Genomic DNA, 20,911 nt, shown 5'->3' with positions numbered 1-20,911 from the left:
CAATGACGCCGGTGTTCAAAGTCCTGGCTCGTAAAAGATCCCGCTCTGCGTGCACAAGCTCTGCTGCTGATCCATAAGCGTGCACCCACTGCGCGTTTAACACGTTCCTGCTTGTTAAAGTCGTATCGAAACACACTCGATGAAAACAAACTCCCCAGAGTGTCTCCAACTCTGCAGACCCTCTTTCCTGCAAATCCCGATCTTTATTTTGCATTTTCTGAAAAAGACGTGCCGCATTCCACCCCAGGTTTCTTCCTCCTATTTGCTTTTTCTTCTTCTCTTGCTGTCTTTGACCTCAATCGTCATGCAGGTTTTTTTCCACCGCTGATTCTTGACTGAGGGATTGTGAATCATCAAAGTGTGCTTCCTCTCTATGACATCATAGATTACGTGTGACATCACCACCATTCATTTCTTACTTTCTTCTTTTTTTTAATTTTTGCTCCTAAATTTCTTTTCCGGATGCCGACAGCTGTAAAACAATTTGAAAAAGGCATTTTCTGCAGACAAGTTTCGAATGAAACACTGCAACAGTGTATAACAATATGTACCTCTGTCTGTTGCAAAAAACACAGTGGGGAGAATTAGTATTGTCAGTATATACCTTTCTATCCAGCGAGCGACTGGATAGAAAGACCACTATGCAAGAATGGACGTGAATATCTGGCGTGGACTTGTGAAGCTGCAAAAACAAAAAAATCCAAATACACGCTGGGATTTCAATTTTTTTTTAAATGGCCATTTCCCATGCAAATTCTCTACAAGACGTGTGTGACACTATCTGCAAAGTTTTATATGCATGAATACTTAAATGGAGGGAATCTTCTCCAGCTGATAATCCCGTTTCAATGAGCGGTCACTGGAGGACGCCAAACCCCAAATCACACACAAGCGGATCCAGCCAGTGGTACCCGGAGGAAAGATGGAATAATAAAATGTCACGCCGTGTTGTGAGACAGCTCCACTCCGTTATTGTTTTTACAGAGTCCCCACTTGATGCATGAATATAGAGCAAATGAACAAGATTGCGAGGAACTTTATTTATTTTATATTTTTTTTAGTTATAGGAGCTTATTCTTGAGGGCCAGCCTGTGTTATTAAACTAAACACCGGGGGTTGGGGGTGGGGGTGGGGGGGTGGGGGGGGGGGGAGACGGCATGTCATTGAAATAAAAGCAACGTGTGGGGTGTTTCTCTGCATCGGGAAAACGGTATTATTCTACGGCAGGCGTCTGCTGCGGGTTTTGCGGCCTCCGGTCCGAGCATCCCCCGCACGGATCCAAAACTGCAATCCAGTGGATCACTGAGTCAAATGATCTCTGCTAGGCCGCATTTATTGTTCTCTCAACCAAACTACGGCAGGTCCTCCCGCCCCAGGAGCGGCCTTATAACGTGATTGACGGGATCGAGTGGCCAATCGTATCGCCGCATGCTTCCGGCCGGGGAGAAAAGTGACCAATGACGGTTTGACGTCGACCGAGGGGCACGCTTTCTACGCTTTCTCTGGCAAGAATGTTAGTTCCTGCTCTTCCCTGGCCGTTTCCTGTAATCGTACAGTGTTGTGAGACGGAGAAAGCCATGTGTGTCGATGCAAAGGTAAATTTAGCACCCCGAATTACTACTGAGGGACTTAGGGCAGTGGACGCGAGGGTTATTTTGGGGTATTTTGCCGAAAAATAGGCGCAGACCTCCCGAAACAGTATTGCGGCCTAACCCGTGTCTGAACGTTGACGGTCTATGGTTATTGTGGCACGTTGCTTTGGTTTGGTCCGGTTTGTTGATGGAATTGAAGGAGTCCGGTTGACTGAATGGTTGGTAGTAAATGACAGAGAAGCGAGCCGACCGCACCAGACACGCTTTAAGTCGTATTTAATGGCTATACGTACGCTTTCGGTTCCACACACGCGTTTGTAATAGGTTCATCTTGGACGCGGCACACAAGCTAATGCTAACCGACGGTTTTGTGAGAAAGACTGCAATACGACCGGAGGGGGGGAATAGCATCCCGACGTTGCCGCTCCAGCATCAGTACCCTCCTCGTCGGACTTCCCAAGCAACTCTTTTCATTTTAACTCAGCTCTCCTGCCGTCACTTTACCCCGAAAGCAACCATTAAAGCTACCCCATATGGCTATTTGTCATCAATTAGCTTGTAACCTTTAGTGTCTGCTTGCTAGTTTGGCTAGTTTGATGTAGCAAGGTGGCCGCGACTTCCAATTTAGCTTTACTGAAATGTAGATGTACAGTTCCGCTCAGCTAGCTCGGCAGTTTGTTTACTTTTATAACTATTTTAATTTTTTTCCCCAACCTCTGCCATGTCGTCCTCTGATAAATTATTCGCGTGTTCTGTTCACAGAAACATAAACTGACCAAAGTGAAGTTACAGCATTAGTGACTTTTACCTCTGTAATGTGGTAATCAATAACAGCAAAAGCAACCTCAAAAATAAAGTGAAGGTAAAATTATTGATGAGTTGTAGCTATGTTTGGACAATTTAACACCGCAGGAAGAACCCCCAACGCAACACGCAGGAGATATGTATTGCAATGGTAAATGTTGAGCAATTCATTCAGTGGTCAGAGTCATCTTTCGCCCCTATCTGTTTTGTAGGAATATTTTGCGGTTCTCTTTTGCAACGAGCTGGATAACTTTTTTTATTCTGGAAACCAGAGGACACCACCATCGCCTTTGGACAACACGAGTTTTTCCAAACTTTGAAAATAAGTTAAATAACTTATAGTGGTGACTTAAAGCAATTAATTGATCATGAGGCTAATTGTTATTTAAGGCCCATAGCTGATTAGTGAGCACAACAGCATTTGTTCAGACAACACAGAGATGACACAATTGCATCATTGACGTCTATGTTTTTCTTCTGTCTCCAGCAGCTTATTTAAACCCTTAGGAGAACTGGACAAGTGCTATTTAATTTCCAGCTCGGAACCTCTCTGACATTGTGCCCCGTCTCCCTGAGCGGAGGGGGCAGGATGGCAGATCCCATCATGGACCTCTTTGAGGACACTCCCCTATTTAACTTGGACGCCCTTCCGGACGACTCCTTTACTCATGGCTCCTCGGACCCCGTGGAGGAAGCCCTGAAGTTGGCATTGGGTCAGGTGGACGCACCGGCTGAGCCGGAGCCCATGCCTGAGCTTACAGTCAACACAGGCCTCGGTGTTCCTGTAGCAACTCCCACAATTCCCGACCCTACCCCTCTTCCAGTCCCCGCACAACAGCCGCTGCAAGTGGCGACTGCTCAGACTGTTTCCATAGCTGTAGCCCCAGCTCCTATTGATACTGTACCTCAAGTCCAGGCCCAGGCCACCATACCAGTAGCCTGCAACACAAGTGTGGCCACTAGTAGCACTGTTCTGCTGAGCTCACCTCTGACTGTTTCCAGCTCTCCTGCCACCACCACTGCCGCGACACACCAGCTCACGCAGATAACTCAACAGCTCACTCCTCAGCAATTAGCTGCCATCACACAGCAGGCCGGTGGCAAGATAGTCATCCTCAAAGGTCCCCAGGGCCAAGCCCAGGTTCTGCAGACTGTGTCAGGAGCCGCAGCCCAGGCAGCTGGCAAGGTCATCCGTGTGGTGTCTGGAACTCCTCTCAAGCCCGGCATGTCCATATTGCAGGGGGGTACAGTCTTGAACCAAGCAAGCTCAGGACAAACTCAAGTCAAGGTTGGAGGTACAGGCGTGCAGAGGTTGCTGCAGTCACCCAACGGACCTGTTAAACAGGTCCTGCTCACCTCAATGCCACAGCAGGTGCAGCAGACTCAAGCCCAGCAAGTTCAAGTGCAGATCCCAGCCCAAGCGCCGATGTCTCAAGGCCAGACTCAAGTCCAGGTCCAGGCTCAGGCCCAGCCTGCTCAGATCCAGGTCCAAGCCCAAAGCCAAGTGCAGCTCCAGCCAGCCATGCAGGCCCAAACACAGGTAAGCTCTACTGCGTTAGCCGCCCCAGAACTACAACTCTCACACTGACAGCTGCACCTCAGCAGGTGGCACTTGGCGCTTTTGTCATCATAGTTGGAACCCGATATAGAAGCCCTATATGTGTGTGTCAAGTTTCCATACTTCCATACTATCTCGCCTAAATTCTCTGTGTATGATTCTAGGGTGGCGAAGCTAAACGGATCACCCTGGTTCTCCAGCAGCCCTCCCAGGCCGCCCCTGGAGCAGGTCAAGCCGTTGCAGCGCAGCCACAGGTCACACAGGTCCAGCAGGTTCAAGCAGCAGGGCAACAGCAACAGGCCCCAACCAGGCTCTTACTGGGTCAGCTGCCTGGGGGCAAACTGGTGCTCCAGGGAAGCCAGTTAGCAGCCCTGACCCAAGCCCGGGCTGCAGGCCAGGCTGGAGGACAGCCCAAAGTTCTCACAATTCAACTGCAGGTGCAGCAGCAGCCCAACCAACAGGGAGCGGTTAAGGTGAGAAAGATGTTGTTTTGTTGTTTTTTTTTTTAAAAAAAACTAGCTTTAAACAACAAGTTATGACTTAGGTTTATTTCTTTGAGCTATGAAAGTTGGTATGAATCACTTCACAAAAAGAATGACCTCAGGTAATAAGCATCCTCCCAATGGCTCAGTTAAACCATATCCACAAGCAGATAATGTTAAAGGCCGCCACAGTCATCAAACACATAATTGTATTCTGTCAAGCTCAAGCGTGCCCCTTTGTGACAGTATGACCTGCTGCTGCCGTGCCAGTATGACAAACTTTTTTTTTTGGGGGGGGGGAAATCAACACAATGGAAAACCACTTAGTGACAGGGACCCTGGAAATAGACCTGTGAGCTGTGTGTATGGGGGGGTCCCCTCCTATCTGTCTGTCACAACAGATTCTGCTGTGGCCTGTTCAGTTTTAGGGTCGGGCAACCCGCCTGTGACCCAGACTAACAGTCTTTAAAATTCATTTTTACTGGACCGGTTATGTGGTTGAAGTGTGATGGACCTGTCTCATGGGCTGCGTGGGTTTCTGTGAGACACACTCTTACCCTTGCACTGTTGAATCTTGGCACACACATCAGAGATGTGTCCATCATCTTTTCATTGAACTCACTCTCCGACTCTTGTATGCTTAGCAGCATTTTCAGTGGAGTTTGGAAAGTGAAGTTTGATAAAATGTTAAACAGTCTTTTCAATTTTTTAAATCTCAACACTCACAATTGAGGCTATTTTCCCTTTCTTGTGAACCTGGTAAGCTCCCATCCCTGCTCTATAATAGACTGAGCTCTGAAGCCACCTGACTGGACAAGACACCGAAAATCAACTGTCCAGAAAATCACAGCGTCGTAGTATATTTCTGTACGCCTTTTTTTCAAGACTTTCAAACGGGAGGTTCAGACTCATCTTTTTGTCTCCTTCACAGTACCAGTTGGTTTCCGGAGCTGGCGGTGCCGGCAGCCCACAGGTCCTGCAGATCTCCCAAGGTCAAGGAGGGCAGAGAGTTGCCGTGCCTCTGAAAATGCTTCTGCAGCCACAGGTAGACCTGGCACCTGACGATACGTCACGTGTTCACAAATCAATACATGTCAAGATTTGCTTTCAATCTCACGGAAATGAAAAATCCCCCCCCCCCTCCTCCTCAGGCAAGTTCTGCATCTTCACCCAGTGGAACCGTCTCCGTGGTGAAGGTCATCAACTCGTCGACAGCAGGCCCCTCCACCACAACCACCACGCCCTCCCAGGCCATTCGGATCACCAAGGCCCCTGGCGATTCTTCCTCCGTGCGACGCGTGGAGATCCTGTGCAAACAAGAGAAGGCAAACCGCATAGTGGCAGAGGCCATAGCGAGGGCCAAAGCACGCGGGGAGAAGAACCTGCCCAGAGTCCTGAACCAGGACGAGCTCCCCTCCACGCAGACCTCCCCAGAGATCGGGGGTACCGTCACGGTGGTGTCCACTGCCAAGAAAAAGACAGGTGGAGGAAGCAAAAAGAAAAACCCCGTAGCTGGAGGAGCGTCAACCAAAGCCGCTGGAGGAGCTGATAAAAAATGCAAAGTGAAAACACCAGGAGGATCAGCTGGAGAGACGGGAGGCGCCGTCGTCAGCGGGTCGGGGACCAAGAGCAAAAGCAAGGCTAAGACAAAGTAAGCAGACTTGAGGAAAATAATACCCGTCGTTCACTCTTTTCTTGAATAACGCCTTCCCTCCATCCTCCCATTAGCACTATCACCCTAGTGGGAGCCAAGAAGAGAAAGAGGAATGCATCCTCGGACCACTCGGACGGGGAGTTGAGCCCTGCTTCACCTGCAGCGCTGGAGGACGACATGACAATGGTAATCACAAACAAATGGTCATGTATGTAGTGCTCTGCTTATCGGCTACCTCCCTCCCTAACTCTCGCATAAGTCAAGTGTGCTCCTTAGCCTCACTTTTTGCAACATCAACATGTTTTAGGTTTGCATTAGGCATGGAGAAAGAAGGCTTTGTACAGTCATTTTCAAGGGTTGCAGAATTTCATATCAGTGCCGCTCCGGGATGGGGTGGCTCAACTTCCCTCCCTGTTAGGATTCTGGTCAAAATTATTATAAACAGGCCATTTTTTTATGATAGGATGGTTTGATTAAAGAGGTTAAAATGAACTAATCTCACTGTCCTCAAAACTCAGCGTTCACCAGCGAGTTGATATTTACCTCCAGTAATAAAACTGCTTCTGGTCTGAACTCAGCACTTTGCTGTTGTTCATATATTCATCTGGTGTCTGTCAGATCTCATTGCGACCATTCCTTTCCCTTATGAAACCGCCTGCAGATTGTGCTTCTGTCACTTGTCAGACTTGATGTGAGGAGTTTAGGCGCAACGTTTTGATCATGTCAGGAAATTCATAGTTTGTTATTTTTCCCCTTTTGTTTAGTGTAACAGAATTTATCACAATTTCTTATACACACGGCCTAAAAAATAAAACCCACTTTTTATCTCACCCTGCCAGAAGAGACGCTCCAATCGAGTGGTGAAGAGGAAGAAGTACACAGAAGACTTGGATATCAAGATAACCGATGATGAGGACGAGCAGGAAGACGTCGACGTGACGACGACCACGGCGGCCGTGGCCTCCATCAGCGGCGTGGCGACAGCTCACCTTACTCAAGGAGTGGAGATCGATGGCGATGGGCTGCCCAGCATGCAGTTCTTTGTGGTGTGTTGGAAACACAGCAACAACACAAACCAGTTCTCCTTTGGGCGAAAGATCAGTAATCTGATGTCCGTAACGTTCTCTCTTTGCCGTGTATCGTCACAGGAAAACCCGAGCGAGGAGGATGCGGCAATCGTCGACAAAGTTCTTTCTATGAGAATAACCAAGAAAGAAGTATGCTCGTTTATTCCCGTTGAGTTGACGGAATTTGATGTTAAAACGAATCTTAAACGCGCCTGTTCCTGTCTTAAAGGTGTCCCCAGGCCAGTACACCAATGTGGAAGAATTCTTTGTGAAATATAAAAACTAGTAAGTATAAATCATCTAAACCCGTAACTTGGGCCTCGACGCTCACTCGCCTTATGAGAAAATGAATAGAGACTATCAAAACTCTTATTATTCCGTCTTCAGTTCGTACCTACACTGTGAATGGGCCAGTTTGGTGCAGCTCGAGAAGGACAAGAGGATCCATCAGAAGATCAAGAGGTTCAAGACCAAGTATGCGCAGATGAGGCACATTTTCCAGGAGGTGAGAGGGAAGCTTGTTCTTTACAGAGCTGGGCTCTAAGTTCAACTCTTAGAAAAAGTTATTTGTTTAAAAGCAGTTCCCCTATTCCAATAGAAGGATGGGAAAACTAGCGTTTAAATACTGGACATGTGAATTTAAACTGAAGTCACGGACTGTTTTGCGAAAAGACATTTTGTATGGAAGTGGGTGGAAACTGGTACAGAGCATGTAATACAGCACTGGTACTGTAACATTTTAGGAAGAGGAGCCTTTCAATCCAGATTACGTGGAGGTGGACAGGATCCTGGACGTGTCCCACAGTGTGGACAAAGACAATGGCGAGGTGGGGGAAGGAAACCTGACCCGAGCTTTAATATTTGGAGCTTGTTTCTCTCTCTTTTTTTTTTTTTTGTTGCCTTTTTCAGAAGTGTCACCTTCACATTGGGAGTCAGGTGTTTGCACTCCCCTAAATATATTTCATTCCCCACCTCTCTCCCTCCAGCCTGTGATCTACTACTTGGTGAAGTGGTGCTCTCTGCCGTACGAAGACGCCACCTGGGAGCTGAAGGAGGATGTGGATGAAGGCAAGGTTGAAGAGTTCAGCAAAATCCAAAACAGACAGCCTCGCCTGAAGAGAACGGTAAGTAGTCAGGCGAAAAAAAACCAAAAAGTAAAATGGTAAAGATTGCAGATTTACGCCGCACTTTGACGGCACGTTATCAAAGTGCAGTTTTCCCGCTGAGGACAAATGCAGCTCTTGTGATAATAGACGCTTTTTGGTTGACTTTCTTTATGTTTGTAATGCACTCGCTCTGTTCTCTCTTCAAGACACGGCCCGCTGCCAGCTCTTGGAAGAAGTTAGAGGAAACCAGAGAGTACAAGAATGGCAACACACTGAGGGAATATCAGCTGGAGGGAGTCAACTGGTTACTATTCAACTGGTATAACAGGTATCTATCACATGTGCACGCACACACACACACAGTTGCATGTTTCAGTGACCTGCAAGATTTTTGTAAGCCACCTTAAAAACTGCTGTTCTATTAAGTTCCGTGAAGATGAATGTATTTCACAAGAACACTCATCTTGTCTCTCAGGCAGAACTGTATCCTGGCGGACGAGATGGGTTTGGGCAAGACCATCCAGTCCATCGTGCTGCTGTCGGAGGTGTACGCTGCCGGGATCCAGGGCCCCTTCCTGGTCATCGCTCCCCTCTCCACCATCACCAACTGGGAGAGGGAGTTCTCCACATGGACCCATATGAACGCCATCGTTTACCACGGCAGCTTGGCCAGCAGGCAGATGATCCAGCAGTATGAGATGTACTGCAAGGACGACAAGGTAGAAATAAGGATCCGTTCTCGCCGAACAGACCAAAGAAACACCGGACGTTTCGAGTGACCGCCGTGCTGTCCCGTCCACAGGAACATTTGATCCCAGGTGCTTACAAGTTTGATGCCCTCATCACAACCTTTGAGATGGTGCTGTCAGACTGCCCGGAACTGAGGGAGATCGCCTGGCGTTGTGTGATCATAGATGAGGCTCACAGACTCAAGAATCGCAACTGCAAGCTGTTAGACAGCTTGAAAATGTTGGATCTGGTCAGTTTTCTTCCGAATGTCTGTTTCCACACAAAGCCATTGGTCTACATTGCATTGCTGAAAAGCCTCAGCCTTCAAGTCACTTCTCAATTTAATTTTTTCTTCATTTATCCTCCTGTTTAGGAACACAAAGTGTTGTTGACCGGCACTCCACTCCAGAACACTGTGGAAGAACTCTTCAGTTTGCTTCATTTCCTTGAGCCGGCCCAGTTCCCGTCTGAGACTGAATTTCTCCGAGATTTCGGAGATCTCAAAACAGAGGAGCAGGTGCAAATTGAGACTCGTTCTCCTCCAGTCGTATTATCGTATCCAAGTCAACCTTTTTGTCATACTTTTGCAACAGGTGACATTTAGCTGCTGCTGACAAACTCCCGTTATTTTGTTCCCTACCAGGTTCAGAAGCTGCAGGCCATCTTGAAACCCATGATGCTGCGAAGGCTCAAAGAAGATGTGGAGAAAAATTTGGCACCCAAACAGGAAACTATCATTGAGGTGCGTACGAATCATCGAGGACTGCCTCTTTGGACGTGTTAATTTCAGACATTGCCGGGATAAACTCCTTCCCCTTTTAAACCACCTGTATTTCTGGGATGAAAATCACGCACGAAAGAAAGGCATAGGAATTATCTGATGGGTTTTACAAGAGAATTGAATTTGACGTTGTAATAATTTCGTTTAACCAGGTTGAGCTGACGGACATCCAGAAGAAGTACTACCGGGCCATCCTGGAGAGGAACTTCAGTTTCCTCAGTTTAGGGGCGAACAGTAACAGTAACGTCCCCAACCTGCTCAACACTATGATGGAGCTGCGCAAGTGCTGCAACCATCCCTACCTCATCAATGGTACTGCAACTCTCCTTCAGCAGTCAACTTCTGCTTCCTTCATTTGTAGGCACCAACTGCAGCTTTAAGCCTGTGTTTTCATTTACTGCAGTGCAGTTATCCTCTTCTTTTGCATAGATTATTTAATTATGTGAAAGGCATAACAGGAACCATTAAATTACCTAATGGGTGGAAAAGGAGCCGTCGCAACTGGAATTGCTATAATTTAGAAAGAGGGTTATATTGTTTTCGGTGGCATTTAAAAAAAAAATGCGGCCATTCTTATATTTAAATAACCAGACACCTCGCTGAACTTAGAAAATTACCCACAGGTATGTATGGATCCTCATTGATCAATAGCTTGTGACCATGTAACAATGGATATCTGTCATTGCTAATGGCTTTTGGGGGTGGGTGAAAATGTGAATGTGTCTTGAGTGTTGAGTCTGGCAGCATTATAAAAATCTGTTTTCTCCCTTGTCAAGGCGCGGAGGAGAAGATTGTCGCGGAGTTGAGGGAGGTGTACGATCCCCTGGCTCCGGACTTCCATTTGCAGGCCCTCATTCGGTCGGCCGGCAAGCTGGTGCTACTGGACAAGCTGCTGCCACGTCTCAAGGCTGGTGGCCACAAAGTGCTCATCTTCTCCCAGATGGTGCGCTGTTTAGATATTCTGGAGGACTACCTCATCAACAAAAGGTACGGTGATGATGCTTTAATTTAATAATAATAATCACGATGACGACATGTGTTTGAATTGACGCCGAAAGCCATTTTTCACAGATACCTTTACGAGCGGATTGATGGCAGAGTGCGTGGGAACTTGCGCCAGGCTGCCATCGATCGTTTTAGCAAGCCAGACTCGGACCGCTTTGTCTTCCTGCTGTGTACCCGTGCTGGTGGCCTGGGTATTAACCTCACTGCTGCTGACACCTGTGTTATATTTGACTCTGACTGGAACCCTCAGAATGACCTGCAGGTACAATGTTCAGCTGTGCTATGTGGAATAAAGTCCAGATCGTAAAAGTCCTTTTGAACAAGCGTGACAGACTTTTGGAACATACAAGGTTCTCACTTTCTCTTTCATTCTCCCCACCCCCGTCCTTCCAGGCCCAAGCACGATGCCATCGTATTGGCCAGTCTAAAGCGGTCAAGGTCTACCGCCTGATCACCAGAAACTCTTACGAGAGGGAAATGCTGGACAAAGCGAGTCTCAAGCTTGGCCTCGATCGAGCCGTGCTACAGAGTATGAGCGGCAACAAAGAGAGTAACGTCAACGGGGTGAGAGAACCTGCTTATAACTGACACATCAAGTGGTTTCTGACAAAGTGACCCCCTCCCCCCCTCCCCCCGTTCCTCAGTTTTGACTTTCTATACGAACTTTTATGACCAACAGATCCAGCAGTTCTCCAAGAAAGAGATCGAGGACTTGCTGAGGAAGGGAGCCTACGCTGCCATCATGGACGAGAACGACGAAGGCAGCCGCTTCTGCGAGGAAGACATCGACCAGATCCTCCAGAGAAGAGCCACCACGATCACCATCGAAAGTGAGGGAAAGGGCTCCACCTTCTCCAAGGCCAGCTTCGTGGCCTCCGAGAACCGCAATGACATCGCCCTGGATGACCCCGAATTCTGGCAGAAGTGGGCCAAGAAAGCAGACATCGACATGGACACCATCAACAGAAAGGTAGAGGTGTTGCGTCGTCATAGGCCCGTCTTTGTACGCAAATATTTGTCTCAACTTCCGCTCGGATTCTTATGTTATCGTCTTCCGTCTCCGCAGAACACTCTTGTGATCGACACTCCCAGGGTACGCAAGCAGACCCGGCAGTTCTCCAGTTTACGAGGAGAGGGTGGAGAGCTGTCGGATATAGACAGTGACGAAGAGTACCCACCTGCCAATTCCAGACAGTCACGTACTTCCCGACGCTCCGATCGCCACAGCGGAGGCGGTTATGGTCGCACCGACTGTTTCCGAGTCGAAAAACATCTGCTCGTCTACGGGTACGAGCTCTTTCGGTCCCTTCAGTTTCAGCCTCATTTGCCTGTCCACCCTGAGTGTAAAATCTTGATTTCTACTTTGATTTATGTCGTCTGACCTCCATTTATCCTTTGAGACCATTTGGTTTCATCTCCGTTTTAAGGCGTCCTTCTTTGAGGGGCTGTTGCTTAATTTCATCTGTTGCATAATCACATGGCACCTGTTTCACTTTTCTTGTCTCATGTAAATTCAATCTTCTCCAGCTGGGGTCGCTGGAGGGACATCCTCTCCCATGCCAGGTGTAAGCGACGCCTTAGCGAGCGAGACGTGGAGACGATATGCCGTGTCATCCTGGTCTTCTGTCTGCTCCACTACCGCGGCGACGAGAACATCAAGAGTTTCATCTGGGAGCTCATCACCCCCCCGGAGAACGGCCGCGAACCCCAGACTCTACTCAACCACTCTGGTAAGAAGCTGCCTGGGAGCAGCAGCACACGCGTCCGAGTGTGAGGTCGCACTTGTGCGAGATGAACGACTCCTCACACGCGATAATGATTTCATTTTCGTCCGCCCCGTCTGCACTCAGGCCTGTCCATCCCGGTTCCAAGAGGCAGGAAGGGTAAGAGGGTAAAAGCGCAGAGCACATTCGACGTGCAGAAGGTGGAGTGGATTCGCAAGTACAATCCCGACACCCTGCTTCTCGACGACAGCTACCGGAAACATCTCAAGCACCAGTGCAACAAGTTAGTGCAGCAGCCATATTGTGTGTGTGTGTGCCTGTGTGTTTGAAGATGCAGAGAATAGGTTTACTATCAGGCAGATGTTTCGCTGCGACGGACGCTGATGAAATGAAGTTTGCTTAATCTCGTCCTTTTCTTCTTTTTTTTTTTTTTATTTATCTCCAGTAATGTCTCCTCTCTCCTCCCGCAGGGTGTTGCTGAGGGTGCGTATGCTGTACTACCTGAAGCAGGAGGTGATAGGTGAACATGCAGAGTCTGTCCTAAAAGGTGCAGGCATCAGGTACGTTTTATCTCCAAAGCACATCCCAACACCTCTTTGACGTCCATTAACACAGTGCACTTTTTTTTTTTTTAATTCCTGTCAGGGAAGTCGATATCTGGATGCCAGAGATGGAGCAGCAGGAGGTGCCTGCAGGGTGGTGGGACGGCGACTCAGACCGCTCACTGCTGGCTGGTGTATTTAAACATGGTGGGTAACAACTGGGCGAGGGAGGACGGCCCTGCGTGCAGATTTGGCGGCGGCCTTGCTCATCACTGTTCTCGTCCTCCAAGAGTCCTTGTAGAAGCTCTGACTGTTCCTCCGTTTCCAGGGTATGAGATGTACACCACCATGCGTGCCGATCCTTGTCTGTGCTTTCTGGAGAGAGTCGGACGGCCTGACGACAAGGCTATCGATGCTGAGCAGCACACTGGAGACCCTGAGCTGGGAGACGAGTGAGTCTTTTTGACAGCTCCATTACTTAACGTTTTGTATCTTTTTTTCCCCCCCAAATTAAGATATTACTTGTAAATCTGTTCATACTTGGCTTGCATGAAAATATAACTAGATTTTTTTTTTTTTTTTTTTTTACAACTCAGTTTTTATTCAGTTTTTCTCAACATCAATATGATAGGTACATGTACAATAATGAGATGACATGGTAATAGATTGACGAATAAGTAGGAAATAGTAACAGAAATCTCGAGGGGGGGGGGTTATAAAAATCCTCTCCACATAGGTACTCTAAAAGGATATGATGCATATGTCCGGTGCCAGTCTAAAACTTGGTGACTCCAACCTCATTGTAGTTTAGTTAAAAAAAAAAGGCTTCTGAATTGGTTCATGTCCCATACTTTTTGGATCCATATATCATATGTAGGGGATCTGATTTAAACCACATTATAGTTTTGCCTTTTAATGCTGCTGTGAGCAATATGTTTAGCAGGTATTTTTCATCCTTTCTGTCTATAACCAAAGGGATTGCTCCTAATTATGCAGCTGGAGGGTTTATTTGGTAATGTTTGGGAATTAGGCAATTAGGTTACATAGAAAGCAGAAAACCTACATTGTATTGAAAAAAAATTGGGGCGCAATAACCAGGAACAAGGAACATTTCAGTAACCTGCTTATTTAACAAACTCACTTTTATTCTCTGTTCTGCCGGTTACACAGAGCTGAATATGATAAATATTCAGAGGACCCAGAGTTCAAGCCTGCATCGAGACACGCCAAAGATCCTTATGAAGAGGTGAGCGTCCCAGCTGTTTTATCCCCCGGGTTTATCATTGAAGGATTTGTTTTTAGAGCCTATTGATAAATATGATTAACAGCTTTGATCCAACGTTCATCCCCCTTCAGCCTGACTCTATGAACGTGGAAGATGAGATTACCGTCGAGGACAAAGCGGCTCCGGTCATCCCGGAAAGCGCGGCCGCCCAGAGCGGCGGTTGCGACTGGCCCTCCAGCTCCTCGCTGACGGCCAGGTTGCGGCGGCTGATCACGGCCTACCAGCGCAGCTACAGGCAAGAGCAGCTAAAGATCGAAGCCGAGGCCAAGGGGGACCGGAGGCGCCGGAGGTGTGAGCAGGCCAGTAAGCTGAAGGAGATTGCGCGGCAGGAGCGACAACAAAGGTTAAACAGCGCTCGGGTTCCTTCTTTTCGTGCAAAGTCTCGGCCGCTGCCCGAGTCAGCGTCCTCTCTTGGAAATTGTTAGGTTGCGCTAACTCCACCTCCGTGTCTTCTGCAGGTGGACGCGCAGGGAGGAGTGTGACTTCTACCGTGTGGTATCGACGTTCGGCGTGGAGAGGCTGAAGAAGGAGCCGGGGCTTCCCGAGGCCGGGGAGGTCGACTTCGACTGGACCCGCTTCCGTACCTTTGCTCGTCTGGATAAGAAAACCGATGAAAGCCTCAGCCGGTACTTCCGCTCCTTTGTGTCCATGTGCAGGAGAGTTTGCCACCTGCGCCCAGGTCGTGATGACGGTAATAACTTTTGAGATTACTTGAAATTCATCGCTGCTTTTAGATTACCGAACAAAACGCTTTCGATATGAATGCGAATTCTGCTCACTCCTTGAGATCGCAATTATTTTTGACGTTTTTCTTGCACGGTGTCGTGAGGTTCTTTTAGGAGATCTGTTAATTTAAAGTAGCCCAGAGTGTTAAGTTGAATGAGGTGCAGACATTAAGCTTAGTCACAATCCATTTGTTTTCCCGATATGAAGTTGCTGAAAGAGACCAATTAAGCTGTGTGTCTCGCTACCGTAGCTCTTTAACTCTGGGATGGAGTTTCTCAGTTCGAATAACTGAGATGGAGAGGATTTAGTATGCGAGGAAATCATTCACAGGCTATTTCTATGATGAATTGTAACCCAGCAAGAGTAGTCTTGAGGTGGATTCTGAATTGGTAGATTTGACGCGCATTACGTGCATATAACGGCAGCTTCCTCTCAGTAAATGACCTTGGTAATGGCTCACATCCGCGCACTCCTCGTTTTAGCATAAATGATCTTGGCCATTCGAATCACTTTGAATTTTGTACATAAGTGCAACTTGTACAGGCTCATTAAATAAACCAGATTTTCCAGCTCCCCTGGAAGGACTGGAGTACAGCGGCAAAAAAAAGCGAAACAAAGGAAAGCTGCCAGCTTGACCAAAAATAAGTGTAAAAGGAAAGGTGTCCCCAGGAAATGGGTCTTAGGGTGTGTAAAAGAAAAAATGAGTCATCATAAAGTTGTGAAAGTGTTACTTCAAACTAAATTGGAATTGAAATCCACTCACACACGATAGCCCAGCAAGTGCGATTCAACAGCGATCTTTCAAAGCTACTTCCGGCACCCCGAAAGCTCTCCGAATGGCCCCCTGATCCACCACTTGTGACAAATACTGAACTCATCAGTTCATATTAATAAGGTTCTGCCTGAAAGAGCTCTTGAAACACAATGCCTTTACAATCCTGCATGTTTAGTCGCTTATTTTACTAGAATCGAATGACACTGCTTTATGTATTTTCAAGACGAGATAACATTGACTTTATTGATCCCACGATGGGGAAATTCACTTGTTACAGCAGCATTACAGGGTACAAAAGTGTGCAAATAGTAATAATAGAAGAATATACGAATAAAGTATGCAAAATCAACAAATAAACAATTGACAATGAATAAATTACAATACAAAATACATGAAAATAATAAAATGCCTTTGGAAGGGAATGGTTATAGAAATAGCAGGTGAACAGGAAAAGATGTCTTGTAGAGTGTCCTGCAGAGTAAAGTAAACATTACACGGACGATAATGGGAGGTGGAGATGGAGGTATTGGGGTAGCAGAAAAAATAATTTTGTGATTTGATGAATCCATTCACAGACTGTCGTTTGTTAGCGAGCGTGTTGAGTTCATAGTCTGTCTGCGTTCATTTCCCAGACCCATCAGCTGTTCCCCAGACTGTGGCTCCCATCACCGAAGAGCGCGCCTCCCGCACACTTTACCGAATCAGCCTCCTGCGTCGCCTTCGCGAGCGAGTCCTCCCCCACCCCTCCCTGGAGGAGCGCCTGCCCCTGGCCCCGAGCAGCTCCGAGCTGCCCACCTGGTGGAACCTGCCGGATCACGACCGTCAGCTGATGCTGGGGGCGGCGCTGCACGGCGTCAGTCGCACTGAGCTCTCCATCTTCTCAGACCCGCAGTTCACCTTCAGCCAGGCCCGCGACGAGTTCATCCAGAACCAGCAGGCTCCGCCGCCGCCTCCGCCGCCCGCACCGCCCATCATGCTCCTCAGCCAACCAAAGACTGTTGAGGAAGCGCCTGCCATAAAGGAGGAGGAGCCCGACGAGGTCGCCAGATTGCTCGGAGGCGAGATGGGCGGCGGCCTTCAGGCCACGCCTTTGACTCACCACGACGGCAAGCCGTCGGGACAGGACTGGACTTTCAAGAGGAGTAGGGGGAGGGAAGGCAGGAAGGGAGGTGGAGAAGGAGGCTCCGACTCGGACTCGGATTCGGATTCGGGCTCTTCATCCTCCGAGCGATCGGGCAGCAGCGACGACAGCGGGGATAGCGACGAAGAGGTCGGAGGAGGTAAGTTGAGGTGTAAAAAGGGCTCAGTGTTCGACGAGTGAAAACAACAAAAACACTCATGTTTTCTTGTTTGTTATTTTTCCCTCTCTTTTCAGCCGACATGAAGGTGTGCGACGTGGATGAAGATAATAGCTTACTCTCCATGACGCTATCACAGGACGGCATTCCACCCCCTGATCCTCTCCGACTGGACTGGCCAAAGGTAATCCACGTACTTTTTCCGCCGTGTACGTCCGGACGCGACTCGTAACGTGACTCCAGCTTTTGAATCAGCGAGAACGGGGAAACGGCCGACTGACTCGACTCTCCGTTTCATCCCAGGACCGTGTGCTGATCAACCGCCTGGACAGTTTGTGCACGCTGGTGTTGACCGGTCAGTGGCCCTCGGGACGGCGCTACATCTCAGAGGCTCAGCTCCACCAGAACTCGGACCTGGTCGGAGACGAGATAGCCTACACCAGGGTGATGCGCAAACCTCCCGTTATGCCCGCCGGCCCCGGGGCTGACGGGGAAGACGGAGAGTTCACTGTCAAACTCCTCAAAGTAAGTGGACACAACCCTCACTTATTTACAATTAGCATAGTCAAATTCATGTCCATGCAGCTGGGAAATTAAATTCGAGAAATTCAACAATGCTTAGAAGACGACATTTTAACTGCCAATTAAAATCTAGACCTCGTATTAAGTCATCAAAACCAACTGTCACAGTCTGTCTTTCTAGTGGCGACTGTAGTCGTTCCCAGTGTTTGTGTCCTGATACCATCTATGAAATGAGTTGTTTGTAAAGACCTTGCTGGAGACTTAGGGTACATTTCTAAACTTGAGGCCCCTCTGTCCCCCACCCTGCCAGGAGGAGGGGCTGAAGCTGACCTTCTCGAAGCAAGCCCTGATGCCCAACGGGTCCGGAGGGGAAAGCAGCGGCCGCAAGCGGCGTAAAGACCAAGAGGTACGTTTTCAGGTCGACCTTTGAAGCAAAAACCACAGTGGATATTTGTGTGTTGACTCGGTCCCCCCGGCCTCTTTTCAGTTATCAGATCCAGACGGAGTCCTGGATCCACTCGAACGTACCCCGCGGCGCAGGGACCCTCCCACCTGGCTCAAAGAGAACCCGGATTATGAGGTGGAAGGAGACATGCTGGAGGTACTTTTGACGTTATCGATGGCAACATTTTTCATTTGGCTCGCCCTGGTTTATGATCGCACCTCCACCGCAACGAAATGACCGAGGCTTTCCGCCTTCCGTTTGCTCAGCTTCTTGTGAACAGGAGCAAGAGGAAGAGGAGGAGGAGGGCAGATAAAGCCCTGACGGGCAGCGAGAAGGTCAAGCTCATAAATATGAGGACAGGAAAGAAGGTGAGGCGCACAGTCACCGATTTAACAGTACATTCATATCAGACGTGTGAGCTGTGCGGGACTCCTTGTTGACAAAGTTATTTCTCCCTCCGTAGGTCGGAGCTGCTTTCTGTCCGATGTTGCAAGACTTGCGAGAGTACCTAGAAGAAAATCCAGATAACGCCGTAGCACCCGATTGGTCGGAAACTGTCCGTAACTCTGTATGTACTCCGAACACTTCTCGCTTCATTTCCCTTTTTATTTTTAACACAAGTTTTGTTGTGGCGTTCATAATGTGGCGTTTATTTTCCACAAAATCAGATATAGGAATTTCACTCCCAGCCTTTCGACGCGCTAATAAAACTCGAACTCCTCGCAGGGTTTCCTTCCCGAGACGTTCTTCCACCGACTGCTGACCGAGCACTCAGAGATCCCCAAGAAAAGCCGGCGGCGTCATCACCATCACCACCACCATCACCACCACCACACTCCCGAGCCCGCCCCCGAAGACACCACCCTAGAAGGAGTGGAAGAAGAGACTCTTGTCTCCGATGGAGCCTACATGATGGACGAGGAGGAACTGGAGGCCTCCCACCATTTCCTCACCAGTCCGGACTTTGACGTTAAAATGGAAGGTGGCGACAGCCTCTCCCAGGGTGACTATGACAGCTCGGATCAAGATGCGCTTTTGGACGACGTCATCATAGCACAGAAGGACTCTGACTCCTCATCCAGCTCAGAGGATTGACTGAACCTCATTCCCCCGACACATCTGACTTTTGACCCCTTCTGAGAAATTGAATCATGTTATTCCTCATTTATTTTTACCATATTATGTATCAATTTAATGGATGAATTTGTTGTTTTTGTTGCTACTTTTTATTCATTTTATTTTATATGGATTTCTTTTTCCATGAAAGGAGCAGGTTTGCACCCATCAATTTTTTTTTTTTTTCCTGTTCCACCAGTATGAATTATGTTCCATCTGTCTCTCCTCAGTCCTCCTCTCTAACCTCTGACAACGGGGGAAAAAAGAAAAACACAACACAGCTTTCTTACTCCATGATGCATCATTCTCCTCCTCTTATACCTAATCAATGAATTTCCCACCACATTCCCAATCGTGACCAAAAGGGGACCCCCTGCTGTAGATAACCTTTTCTTATTCAAGAACCTCAATACCGGTCCTCTAGCGCTACGCTACAAAAAATAAAACAAACAAAAAAAAAAACTGGACATGTGAACTGTGCAGAGACTGAATCTAAGGTCACACAATCCCCCCCCCCACCCCAAAATCTGGTCTGGTCATGTCCTCCGTGTCCAGACGAGTCAGTGAACTACTAGGGGATCCGATGTGTGGATGTACTGTTATTGTTTTCACTCTGTGGGAGGGGACGGGAAAGTGAGTATTAGTTACTGAGGCAGTGCTAGGAGGATGTAATATACATTGTAGAGCAGGTCAGTTGTGTACTATGGTGCAAAGTTGACAGCAGTGAGTTACTATTCTTGTTTTATGATCTGACTGTATCTGTGATATGAATAACAGCAATCTACAGTGAAAGCAAGTTTGTGTGCGTGTGTTATTGTGACTTTAACCATGAAGCGTCGATGTTTGCCTGTATCACCGGAGGGCCAAAAGGTTCGATTATTTCAACACGTGTTAACGGTAGCAATCTTAAAACAACCTTGAATTATCATAAGAATGTTACTCATTTATTTGATAGACCGTGTCCATAAACAATTGATTCTACAAGAAATGTAAATTGACACTGACTTATGTCTGACATGGATTCCGCCCACTAAGTAATGAGCGGTACACTGAATAACAATAATGTAACAAATGTGTGTGTATACATGCGTTTCCATAAGGAGACCATTATTTACCTCAGCATGGAACATCTATACCGATTAAAACAAAAAACAGTATTCAAAATAGTTTTTAATTTAACTCTGAGGCCTTTTGTGATCGTTTGATATTGCAAAGTAAGCCATCTGGCCTCAATTGAAAATATTGGAGATAAATTGTATTATATGAGGAGTGAACGCTGAGAACCATTACAAACGATCAGCATCTGTACAGAGCACGCCAGAATTTAATCTAAATGAACACATTTATGGGGATATTAATACAATAACGTAGGATGGAAACATTTCTCAACAAAACCGTTGACTGTCGTTAAGGGTCATTCATTCTTGAGTTTTTGAGTTCTGGTAGCGATGCTGCATTCAGGGCCTCTTTGTTTGCGCAGACTGGGAAAATAAAACAATTCAAAGTAAACAGCGAATGGGTAACGTTCGGTGAAACGCAAAGAAATCGATTCCGTTCCTTTTAGGAGATATGAAAAGCGGTTTTTGGTACGTGCGTCGGATTAAAACCGCAGTTATATCGCGGAGAAATGAGTCACCGTGACGATGCTAGTCGTAAATTAGCAAATTTCCGACGGTCCATGAATCCACCTCAACTGAACG

At 47.6% G+C, this 20,911-nt stretch overlaps 1 protein-coding gene across 1 annotated transcript; it reads left to right on the top strand.

Annotated features, from left to right (window-relative positions):
- Positions 1-1,534: 1,534 nt before the first annotated feature.
- On the top strand, positions 1,535-20,720 carry chd8 (chromodomain helicase DNA binding protein 8). The gene is made up of 39 exons (XM_086172929.1): positions 1,535-1,595; positions 2,884-3,936; positions 4,119-4,427; positions 5,368-5,481; positions 5,588-6,087; positions 6,165-6,276; positions 6,930-7,136; positions 7,239-7,307; positions 7,387-7,442; positions 7,545-7,662; positions 7,901-7,984; positions 8,144-8,281; positions 8,470-8,591; positions 8,739-8,982; positions 9,066-9,242; positions 9,366-9,509; positions 9,636-9,734; positions 9,926-10,085; positions 10,550-10,760; positions 10,845-11,040; positions 11,172-11,342; positions 11,458-11,748; positions 11,845-12,065; positions 12,306-12,508; positions 12,629-12,785; positions 12,973-13,062; positions 13,148-13,251; positions 13,373-13,496; positions 14,215-14,290; positions 14,401-14,672; positions 14,788-15,020; positions 16,463-17,110; positions 17,206-17,312; positions 17,432-17,653; positions 17,961-18,056; positions 18,138-18,251; positions 18,362-18,463; positions 18,559-18,663; positions 18,822-20,720. The coding sequence occupies exons 2-39, from the start codon at positions 2,986-2,988 to the stop codon at positions 19,188-19,190; spliced, it is 7,716 nt and encodes a 2,571-aa protein (XP_086029055.1). The 5' UTR covers positions 1,535-1,595; positions 2,884-2,985; the 3' UTR covers positions 19,191-20,720.
- Positions 20,721-20,911: the final 191 nt, after the last annotated feature.

This window comes from Fistularia commersonii, chromosome 25 (assembly GCF_037954325.1).
Source record: "Fistularia commersonii isolate RoL2024-O1a breed Wild chromosome 25, RoL_Fcom_v1.0, whole genome shotgun sequence".
NCBI classification, from domain to species: domain Eukaryota; kingdom Metazoa; phylum Chordata; class Actinopteri; order Syngnathiformes; family Fistulariidae; genus Fistularia; species Fistularia commersonii.
This window is presented reverse-complemented; position numbering and strand designations above follow the sequence as displayed.

Excerpts from the sequence above, each read along its gene's own strand:
- chd8 (XM_086172929.1), top strand. The coding sequence starts at position 2,986 with ATGGCAGATCCCATCATGGACCTCTTTGAGGACACTCCCCTATTTAAC. Across the intron at positions 10,086-10,549 it reads CCATCCCTACCTCATCAATG|GCGCGGAGGAGAAGATTGTC; the intron begins GTACTGCAACTC and ends TCCCTTGTCAAG. Across the intron at positions 12,509-12,628 it reads GACTCTACTCAACCACTCTG|GCCTGTCCATCCCGGTTCCA; the intron begins GTAAGAAGCTGC and ends GTCTGCACTCAG.